General features: G+C 38.2%; 1 protein-coding gene across 1 annotated transcript in view; it reads right to left on the bottom strand.

The window, feature by feature from the left end:
* ITGA1 (integrin subunit alpha 1) overlaps positions 1-8,123 on the bottom strand; it is a 146,251-nt gene extending 138,128 nt beyond the window's left edge. The window contains exon 1 of the mRNA XM_037530624.2: positions 7,586-8,123. Within this exon, the coding sequence (XP_037386521.1) occupies positions 7,586-7,646 (61 nt within the window). The 5' untranslated portion in view covers positions 7,647-8,123. The remainder of the gene's footprint in view (positions 1-7,585) is intronic.
* Between the last annotated feature and the right edge of the window lie 3,655 nt (positions 8,124-11,778).

Here is an 11,778-nt window from a genome sequence, read left to right on the forward strand (position 1 = left end):
CTTCTTTGCTTATCTATTTTTTCCAGGCCATGCTCTTTTTAAGAGCACAGACTACCTTTTGTCTTTGTGTTTTTGGAATGGAATATACAGCAATTATAACATGAACTTAGTTACTATGTGAAAGAATGAGTAGCCAATTCTCCTTTAATTCACAGTTTTTAACTAATCTATCACTGACTTCTTGACATTGGGAAATTCCATTCTCTTTTATAATGTTACTAAAGGTTTCAAAGCAGGATCACCTTTAAATTTTTATATAACTTTTATGTAAGTTTTCAGTTTTTGAGATATTCATGCTAACAAAGTGATTATTCTAAACATGTCTTCTTTTTATTAACATTGAAAAAAGGATCTTAAATGTTCCAAAATAAAGCATAACTTTTTTTAAAAGATTTGTTTATGCATACAAGAGCTGGGGTACAGGCCAGAGATGCAGGGGGGGTGGGTGAGAGGATTCACCAGAGACAGAGTGGGAACAGAACAGGCAGACTGACTGAAGTATACTGCTGAGGGGAGCAGCAGACGGGCGAGACAGGAGAGGTCTGCTGCGCCATATGGGTTGCTCTCTGGCCAGTCAGGGATTGAACTCCTGCTGCAGAGGCTTCAGATTGCTTCATAATGCAGTGCTTAACCCCTTGCGCCACCAGGGAGGCCCCTTAAGTTTTATTATATATGGTTTGGAAAAAAATCTTTACAGAATAAACAGTCAGATCTTTGATTATGAATATCTAGTGATAAATGCAATCATTTATTTAGAGAGAATGTGCTAACTTCAGATTGTACAAAGATACCCTGTGACCTCCCACAAAAAGTTAAGTGGACAACTGGGAGGATTATTCAGTTTGAATTCAGGCAAAAGGGTAAAAGGGAAAACGGAAATCTCTAAAGGACCTTGTACTCACTATCTAAATTTCCTGTGATTAAAAATACTTCTTGCAATTGTTATAAAACAATACAAAACCTGCTACCAAATAAACAAAAGCTCATCAACAGAAGTGTGGTTGTGGGTGTTTGTATGTATCCCTATACAGTACAGAATCATTTTACCAAAAATATTACAATAATGTGTATAATTGTAAGGACTATTAAATACTCATGTATTTTCAAACTTCAGTGTTTGGCAAGCTAATGTATAGTTACATAACAATTTTGAAAGTCCATTGCTATTTGTGATTTTTATTAAGAATATATGATTTATAATAAAATATGTGGACCATTCATCTTAATCATTTACCACTCTAATATGATCTAGGTGTCCTATTCATATTTGAGAATTTGCATCTATTGCAACAAATTTCAGATAATCATTTAAAGAGACAAATGTCTTCACTCCTTTGAATAAAATGATTTTCTATTCAGATTTCTTACTTGTTTGTAGAGATTTACTGTTTGTATAAAATAATATTAATGTTTTTGCACATAAAGTGAATTCTCAACACGAACCAGTACATCTATTTTAATCTCTTAAGAGCTAATTGGGTTTTTAAACTTTTTAAATTATAGAAGATATTAGATAAAAATTAGTTCTCTTCACAAATATATCCTTAGCATTTCCTACCAGCATGAAAGGAGAAAGTTAGGGTTTGCCAAAACTAGAGGCGCTGATCCTATGCATCTGGAACATCCTTTAATTTACTTTGTTGTCACCTTTCTCCTAAAGCTTCCTTTTAAAGGTAGAGTATTCAGAATAAGCTCTGCTCTGGGGATCTGGTGAGGCTGCTGGTGCCAGACAAGCAATTATTCCCTGAATCAGATATAAACCTGGCTCTAGAAGAAAACTAAAGAACAACATCATTCATATCTTTGTATCCAGAAGAGTGTTTTTGAAATCTTTCCATGCAGATATTCAAAATACAAAGAAACACAACAAAAGATTGTCATGTACATATACTATACGTTATTGATTAAATTTTTAGATGCACATTTTCCCATATTTCAACAATTCTGAAACTAGGAGACTTCTAACAATCTAGTAATTATAATTGGATTGGCAGACCTTTTCTTTCTCAGTGCATGAAAAAATGATGCATCATTCAATTGATGCTGTCTTCCATTGAATTTGATATAAATATGGGCAAATGGGGGCCTCCCGGGTGGCACAAGGGGTAAAGACACAACCTATGACACTGTCTGCAGCCTCTGCAGCACGAGTTCGATCCCCAGCCGGCCAGGGAGCAACCCACATGGCGCAGCAGACCTCTCCTGCTTTGCCCGCTGCTCCCCTCAGCAGTGTACTTTGGTCAATCTGCCTGTTCTGTTCCCCACTCTGTGTCTGGTGAGTCCTCTCACCTCCCTCACCACTGGCCTATACCCCAATTCTAATATGCATAAATAAATAAATCTTTAAATAAATAAATATGGGCAAATGTAAATAGTCCAGCTGGGAATACAATTCAGTAACACAATCTGATCCCTTAAGATGTTATGAATTTGTGTATAGTCTATTCTTTTTGACTCAACATGGGTTCTAAATCAAATTTTCAAGTGTCATTATTCTTAAATGCTAAGTATAATAAATAGACAAAATTCCTGCCTTCACAGAATATATTGCAAGATGGGAAAACAGACAATTAAATATTTAATTATAATATCAGGTGGTGTATTGTAGAAGCAAAGGTGTTGGGGTATACACAAATGGAAAGAAGGGAGTTCAATCCACTCTTGTGGGTTTATTGGAAATGACATTCATCTATGGACTATAGGATCAGTAGCAATGTAAGTAGCTGTTTATGTAAAGGTCCAGAAATTTCAGAAGAGTGAACACAACAAAGGAACTGAAAGAAGCTCAATAATCTTGAGGAGAGGAATGTATTCAGTTCATCTACATTTCTTGACACTTTACTTTCTTTGAGACAGCATACACTTATTCAGTCACAGACCATTCCGAATAAGCCATCTATTCTGACTTTAACATTGTGGCCACAATACCAAATATCTTTCACTTCAATTTCTTAGCATCATTCAAATACACTATTTTGTGTTTCAAACACAGAAGGCCCGTGTAGGTAAAGAATAGCATTTTGATCACTAATTTTGTGAACATATTTTAAACATTAGCTACTTTATAACATCTATCAAGGGGTATATGATACTCATCAAATTCTAAATCTCATGGGCAATTTGCTAGGTTGGGGGTGAAGGAGCATACAGAATAGCACCCCTCTAAGGAAGTAATATCGACAGTTACATCTGAGGTCCAAAAGTCCATGAATCAAAATAGCCTCATGGCAGCAGGGAAGAAAAATAGGCAAACTATTTAGCATATAGGTTTTTTTCTCTATTCTTATTGCCTATTTACTAAACAAACAGAAAAAATCTATGAATTTATTGTTGCATGTACAGACATCAAAGTAACTAAAGAGTATCACCATCTTCAGTAAGTCCTGACAATCCACTGTGTACTACTAGCGGTCACTTCCATACTACGGATAAATGACTGACTTCCCACATTCAATCAGTCATCTCAATGGACTTCATTTTACATAGGAAACTTTGTCTGTGAAAAAAGTACCAAAAGAAGACCCTTGATCTTAGACAAATCAAAACATTTCTAGAGAGAGGAGACATATAATTCAATGGGGTGTAGTTCAATATTTATATATATATATTTTTGAGTTATTTATTTATTTATACAAGAACCAGGGCACAGGCCAGATTTGTGGGGAGGGTGAGAGGATTCACCAGAGACAGAGTGGGGAACCGAACAGGCCGATGGACAAAGACACTGCTGAGGGGAGCAGTGGGAGAGACATGAGAGGTCTGCTGCGCCACGTGTGACCCTCGCTGGCCGGCCAGGATCGAACCTGCACTGCAGAGTCTGCGCACAGCTTCACAGTGCTGTAGTCAACCGCCTGCGCCACCAAGGGAGGCCCAATATTTATATTCTTAATAACCAACAATAGTAGTCTTATTTGAGTTATAATTAATATACGGTAAGACATCTTCTAATTTCACTATATACCTAAAAGAAATGAAATAACAGACCCACTTGCATCATTAATTATATCTTCATCAAAGTCTTCTGGACACTTATGCTTGAATTTCACATTTACAGGATTGAGTGAGATGAAAGTGGACGTATTACAAGCCTAAATGGCATATTATTTCAAAGCATGAAGTTTGAGGCCAGAGTTCTGAGCTGAGTTGGGTGACTATGGACAAATTAATTTAACCTCTTAGCATTTTGGCTTCTTCATCTCAAAAACATCAATAATCATTCCAAAATTTTCCCTTGTTTGAGAATTAAGGAAGTAATACATGCCCAGTTCTTGGCTTGGGTTCTCACACACAATACATTCTCAAAATATGTCTTGTTGTCAGCATGAAGTTATGCTAGTTTTCTCCATTGTTGTTTGTCTTGACCTTTGTTCCCTGGGAGATTGAATTCTGCTATTTAAATACGGCCAATGGGAGGGCTGAGCAAGACATTAAAGGGTGGGAGGAAAAAGAGAGATGTTTATTTCCCCTACTCTCACCCAGCTAGACATACGTCAATTTTGGAACTAGCTGCAATGCTCTTCTATGACCAGAGCTCCTTCCCATGGCCTCCCTCCTAGAGTCCAAGTTCACAGTCAAGCTGATACTGATACCTCTTTAGACCTAGGTGTGGGAATGACATTTCTTCCCACTGCTAGTTATCGTTGGTAGGCACTCCACTATTTTTGGTCACTCCTTTAAATGCCTCTGCACTAAGCCCCTTTATTTAATTTTCTTCAGTTAAACTCTTTATATGCCATTTTTTCTGATGAGATTCTAACATACATAAATAAAAAGGACTTCATTGGGACATAACTAAGGATATCTTTCTAGATGAATTATTTTTAAAAACAAATACAATATAGTTTTAAATCTAATGGGAAGTTTACTGGGATGTCGGTAGTTTGTTATTATGATGTCAAGTCAGTTTTGAAGGCTGGAGAGTGTTTGTTTAGATAGCAGGGGGGTGGTGGAAAGGAAGGGTGGAGTGCTTTTCTGGATACATGAAACAAGATCATATCCATGGTAGCAAAGTGAGCATGAGGATTATGGGAAAGGTAAGGAAATGTAACTGGCTATCACGGGCAGTTTATATTTTGGGGCTTTGGAAGGCAGAATAATACATCTATGTCCTAACCCCTGGAATTTGCGATTATGTTATCTTTTATGGTAAAGGCACTTGGCAGATGTGATTAAATTGAAGATCTGGAGATGCAGAAAACATCGTGGATTATCCAGGTGGTAGATCCAATGTAATTAGAAGGGTTCTTAGAAAGAAACAGTAGATAAAGAGATGTGATGATGAAGCAGGGTCATAAGAAAAGATTTGAAGATGTTACTCTGCTGACTATAGGTATGCATGAGGGAGCCACAAACCAAGAAATGCAGGTGTCCTCTGGCAGCTGGAAAAGATTAGGAAAGGGCTTGACCCCAGGGCTTCCAGAAAAAAAATGAAGCTCTGCTAATACCTTAGTCCAGTGGGGTTTTTGACCAACAGATCTGTAAAATTGGAAATTTGTCTTATTTTAGACCAATACATCTGTGGCAATTTGTTACAACAGTAATAGTAAACTCTTATACAGGAGGTAAGAAAAAGGGTAACAATGCAAACTCTGCATGGTCAGTGAAGAATTTTGTAGTTTATCAGAAAGATAACAAAGAGCCATCAAAGACTTTTGACTGAATAATAAGATATAGTGAAAATTGTGTACTGGAGGATGGATGAGCGGTTGGGTTCAGAATGGACACATAAAATGAGCTCTACAGTGGTGAGCATGGGTGGATGTGGTAATGTGACTGCATATTAGGTGTGGACACTATGAATTAACGAGGAATTTCCAAGGAAACCAATATGATGACTGACACTGTTGCATTATAAAATGGCAAAAATATAGACTATCTGAGGAACCTGTTGATTCTGAGACAATAGCATTTAAAATTTTAAATTTCAATATAATTGAACAGCATAAATAGATATCTACCTATACACAAAAGGGAACTAAATATTATAATTTAGAAATATCTATAAATTATTTTTGAGTCCCTTCCTGTATTCAGCAAGGTACATTTCTACCGCAACAGTTGTAGAAAACCTACAGTATGCCTTGTGACTGTAAAAAATACACATATATGAAATTATAACTTGTCAACCTCTTTCTTAAAGTTTCATTCTTGTCCTTTCAAAGGATATGAAAACTTTTTTTGAACATTTCAGTATGAGCATCTGTTGATTTGGTAGAATGAAAAAGTTACAACATAAGTATTTAGCAAACTATCCAGATTTTTCACTGCAACAGCAACCAAAAAAATGCAAACAACCTCCAAAAAACTGGAATTGGACAGTTCAAATATGTGTAAAGTGTAGTAATGTTAATCCTTTCCCCCTAACAGTAACAGTAGCTTGTGAAGTTAAATCATTCATTGGCTGTAAAGCTGTTCAGAACTCACTACTGTTTGGATTATTGGACATTTCCTGAGTAGTGGAAAATGTTTAGAAGAAAAGCCAGAAGCTCATTATTAATTATTTTTATGCCATCTTACAATGAAAAACACTTTTGCTTGCCCATAATTCATTTCTAAATGATCTTCATAATAGTTAACAACGCTTGATCATCCAACCCAGCCTAAACTGGCTGGATCCTCTCTATTTTTAATGCTAAAATGCTAAATTAATATGTACTAACAAGTATAACAGCAGTAGAAACACTGAACAAATGAATATTGATGATATACCGAAGTCTGCCATTAATTAAACTATTAACCAGGTAATTTGCTTTCACACAAAGATTCACTCATTTGCCTTCTTTCTTCCTCCATTACAACTTTTCCCCCCTTAATCGGTAACTGATGAAAAAAGATCTGATCTTGGGTTAATAATTTGGAAAACCTTGAGAAAATGCTATGATTCAGCCTTTTTCTAAAGTGGATATAACTTTGTATCTCCAATCTAATCTAGTATTTTCATGTCCTTTCTTTAAAAGTACCTAACTAAGCAAAATTAACACCACCACATTTTGTATTCTAAAAGATATTTAGTGTGAATGCTGGCTCTTACTTCCTCAATTTCAAAAATATTCCTCCTCCTGGGTGCTTATATAGAAATATTATCTCGGTAAGAGGAAAATTTGGGCTTAGTCCCTCTTCCCTAACTCTGGAACACAAAGATCGTCAGTACTTGACAGCAAGAAAATGCCTACTCTAGAGCAACCTGAGGGTAGGAACTCTGCCTATGAATCAGGCGCCCTCGCATTACCTCCCTCCAAAAAAGGGACCGTGGGAGGAGGCATCCACCAGGTCCTAAAATACAATGCATTTTGTCAAAACAACTTTAATTGGAAAAGTCGATTCAACCTTATAAAGTTTTCAGCAATACTCTCTTCTGCCATTGCAATGGGGAAGGGTTTTGAAAACAGGAAAACGAATGCCTGGCAAAACTTAAGCGCAAAGCCTCCTTCCGTTACCCCAACCTGCCCCGACTACCTGGAGCGCCAGAAAGCGGATCTGCGCCCCCCAACTCCTCTCTGGGTCTCAGTTCTGTGTACCTCCCTCCCCACTTTAAAGCCCGAGGACCGCGCGCAGAAGATGCTCAGAGAAAAGCGGGGTGGCTCACCGGTGAAGAACCAGCAGCAGGCGACAGCGACCCCTGGGCAGGGGCGGCGCGGCGGGGCCATGGTCGGGGAGGGCGCAGCGCCCGAGGACGCGCCGGATCCGAGGGCTGGAGCTGGCTGGGCGCGGGAGCCGCGCGCTCTTGGTCACTGAGCCGGGGGACTCAGTGTCCGGCCCTTGTCAGCCGCGGCGCCCAGAAGCCGCAGAGTGATTTCCTGTGCTTTAGACAAATGCCTTTAAGTTCGCTCCACGCTTTTCATATCCCAGAAGGATTGCCACATCGCCGCCCCTTCGAGCTCCGGGTCTCTGCAATTCCACTGGCAGCTTCCCAGGGTCTGTTCGAGACATGGACAAATAAAGCCAGCCTCGCGGGTCCGTGTTTAGGCTAAAGTCCATGAGCTACAAAACAAACCTTAAAGGGACATCTGCCTTTCATTGAGAGGGTGTCCCCCTCTCGGTGCCAAATCCCTAAGGTGATAGGAAGGCGGGCGTAGGCTGGACGCTCGGAGGGTGTCGCCAGCCCGGAGCTCCGCCTTTGCACGCCTTACTTCTCTCCGGTCGGGCCCGGAGCGCACTTAGCAAGTGCTGGGGTTCCTAGGCCCTTCAGGGGGAGGCTGCTTTCTGGGGATCCGATGGCGCAGCAAGGATCAGACCTTCTGCGTAAGTGAGCAGATTTGACTGCCCCTTTCACTCGAACTTCGCTGTGGCATCATCTCCCACTACGTGGTGGGGCATCCACCCTGTCCAGCTCTGTTTAGGGTTTTGCTGCTTTTCCCTTATGGAGGGTATGCTTCATTTGCTGCATTTATTGAGATTTTCCTGCAGATAAGCTTCTTTTTTTTTTTTTTTTTTTTTGAGAGAGAGGATTAGGGTAAGCCAAAGAAAAAGAGAAACAAGTTTGGAAGAAAAAAAGAAAAAAAAAAAGCGGGGTGCAAGAGGGAAAGGAAGAGAGGAAAACCATCTCCTTAAAATGGAATGTGTGTGGGCTATTTTGTTTAAGCTGAATTAGGATGTTTGTACATGGGAACTGACCTTAATAAAGAAAGCAGAACACTGTTTCATTTCTTCTTGCCACAGATTTTTATAAGTAAGAGTGTATTAAATTGTATTCATGTTACTCTGTCCTCTACCACTCCTCCCCCCCACCCCACTGTAGGGATCAAAGAATTGGGAAGTTAAGTTGACTGATGCTGGGGTTGGTATCCTTCCCTGGAGATGAGGCCAGAAGAAGTGCTCAGGGCTTTGCAATGCTTCCCTTGTCTGGTGAGTTGTACAGCCTCCCTGAGTCAAGAGCCACAGCCACATGTAAACTTCACTGACTACTGCTATTTTTAAAGCAGCTGTGTCTTGGTAGAAGAAGCCAATGAGTGGATTTGTGTACACAGGTGGTGGAAAGAATACATTTCATTCAATTCAGGTCAATAAAATTCAGTGAAATGCAATAACTAATTGAGTATCTCAGTGGAGCAGGACTAGGGCTAGGCAGAACAAGAGTGCCACCCAAAGGAGGACACATAGACTGGTACATAACACAGGTGGCAGAGTACAGGTAACCCAATGGAAGGGCAAGGAAAAGCACACAAACTTGCTTGAATTAGATTGCCAAAGAGAACTTTGCTTAGAGATTATTTAGGCTTCTTTGCCTGCGTTTAAGTGCTCTGATAGCCTAGTTTGGCTTTCCTATCTCTCTCCCAGCTTCATTAACTTGCTATCAACAAACTGCCTCCTACTGTTCCCCTTTTGGGAAAGCTTTGCCTGGGATGCTTTCCCTGTGTCCATCTCATCTCCCTGTCCATAGTGTCAATTGTCCCTGTCCATAGTACTTTGCATGATAATCAGTAAGGACATTTAAAAATCACAATAAATACCCAAAAATATTTCTCCAAAAATGTTCAGTTTTCAGGAACAGATGAGTGTATATGTGTGTGTACATGTGTGTACACGTATGTATATATACATACATGTGCATATATGTAGAATTTGAGAAATTTTTAATAGATTGAACTAGAAAAATGAAAGAGAATTACAAAATTACATTAAATTGAAATATAATAGGGTTAAGATATGATATGTTCAGGCTATCATTATTGGGAATTTTACCTTCTTTTTGGATTAACAAATATTTTTAATTCTAACTTTTAAAATATCTCTGCTAAAACTTACAAACAAGTAATGGTAACTACCACTACCACTGTTGTGGTTGTTAATTTTCATATGTTTTGTGAATCTATTGGCAACATCTATTGATCTTAATGTAAAATCAATGCAAATGTAGAGATTGAGATAAAAGCTCTTGCTGATGTTTGATATTTAGAACAAGTGCTTATTTTCTGAACTTCAATAAATCTAAACACAAATCAATGCCACTTCAGCTATTTTGTTAACCAGTCTTATCCTGATGGATAAGAAGCCTTGCTACTGAGTGAACTGAAGCCAAAAGAAAATTAAAAACTAGGCTAACTAACTAGAAATTAGTTGAGGTCACTTGATGGCAAATGTTAAGCTCTAGACTTTTCAGCATATGCTTTTCTATTATAGATGAGAGCTAATCTAATCAAATCTCTTTTAGGGTTTGGAATTATGAGTGAAAATTAAAAGTACAATATAGGCAAGCATTGATTTATAGTGATTCACATCTAGCATTCATATAATTTTAGAATGCAATGCTACTTTAATAAAAAGTTGAAAGTATATGTCTTCTCTCCTCCCCATGAAAAATAACAAGTATACCAATTGGCTAGAGAGTGGACTGATTAAGAATTTGGAAAGTAGAGTTTATGAAGTAAGGTAAAAGTGATTGGGATCACTGACAAATAATCTCAGAATTAAAACCATATATTCTGTACCAAAACCATATGGTCTGTATTCTCACTGGAGGTGCTCTGCTATATGCTATAAATGACTGGAATAAGCAAGACTTTGGAGTTACCCTGCTTGCACTGCAATCCTGGAACCTCCATGCGATAGCTGTGTGATTCAGGAAAAGTGACTTAATTTCTCTAAGCCTCAGTTTTCTCAGTTGTAAAATGGGGATGATAATATTGTTTCTCTCTGAAGATTGTTTGAAGATTAAGTGACACAAACAAAAGCACTTGGCACAATGCCCCTGTTAAAATAAGTGCTTAGTAGAAATGAATCATTCTTTTTTCCCAGTAGGAGGAGAATTAATGTCAGATATACAATGGAAATACGGGGCAGGCCCCGTGTGGGGCAAGCCCTATAGGAAGTGATAAATATATATATATTTTCCCCCTTTCATTTTCCTTCCTACTCTTCTTCCCCCTTCTTGTGAGGCTGACTTTTTTCCCAGATGAGGATTGGCCCTTCAGAAAATAGGAGGAGAATGAAGCTGAGCATATGGGAAATGATCTAATTTGATTAAAGTCACAAATAGAACTTGAATGTTTGGCTGAAAACATCTCCAACAACTCCCACTATTGTTTCTGGAGTCCTCGCTTTTAGAATATTTACTTTGGATTAGGGATGTATTTTGATTATATCCCTATAAAGTGGGTACACATTAATATATCAGAACACCTTATGATATTAGCAAGGATTTACTTTTCAAATTAGCTAGCTGTCAAAGGGTTTAAACAAACCAAAAAAAAAAAAAAACAAGAGAAGAAATTTTCACCAAGGGCTTGGAAATAGCAGAGGATCTATGATCTGCTTCGGGTATATGCCAGGGTTCTTTGGTAGTAAGATCATGGATTTTTAAAGCCACAGAATAAATAAGCAACAGCATGTGGATAGGGGAATGGTATAAATTTTACTCCATAGTAAATATTTTTTAAATTTTTGTATGTTAAAATAACAGATTTTTATAAGAAAAATGCAAAATGATGCTTTAACAATGTTATATATGCAATTTCAAATAAATTTTAAGATGGCATCAAAGTGAGCTTTTACCCTTCCTCCCTCACTGTGAAATATTTGGAATGAGAGATGGTGTCCACAGCTCTGCAGCTGCTTTTGTTTTTACCAAGATTTCACAAAAATTTAAATTTAGAGATTTTGCTATTCTGTAGTCAGGAGGATACACTCTAAGACAGTGATGTTAACTCAAAGGTCTAACCCATATGGGAAGCCTTGTCTAGTTCAATAATTTTTAAGTTCTGCTATGTACTTGACTCCAGGGCTAAGTTTTGCAAAGGCAAAAATGGGTAGGACAGTTGTTTTTCTACTGAAATCTGCTGC

The sequence above is a fragment of the Talpa occidentalis genome, unplaced genomic scaffold (genome assembly GCF_014898055.3).
Source record: "Talpa occidentalis isolate TD23 unplaced genomic scaffold, MPIMG_talOcc4v2.1 talOcc4.6, whole genome shotgun sequence".
In the NCBI taxonomy this organism is placed as follows: Eukaryota; Metazoa; Chordata; class Mammalia; order Eulipotyphla; family Talpidae; genus Talpa; species Talpa occidentalis.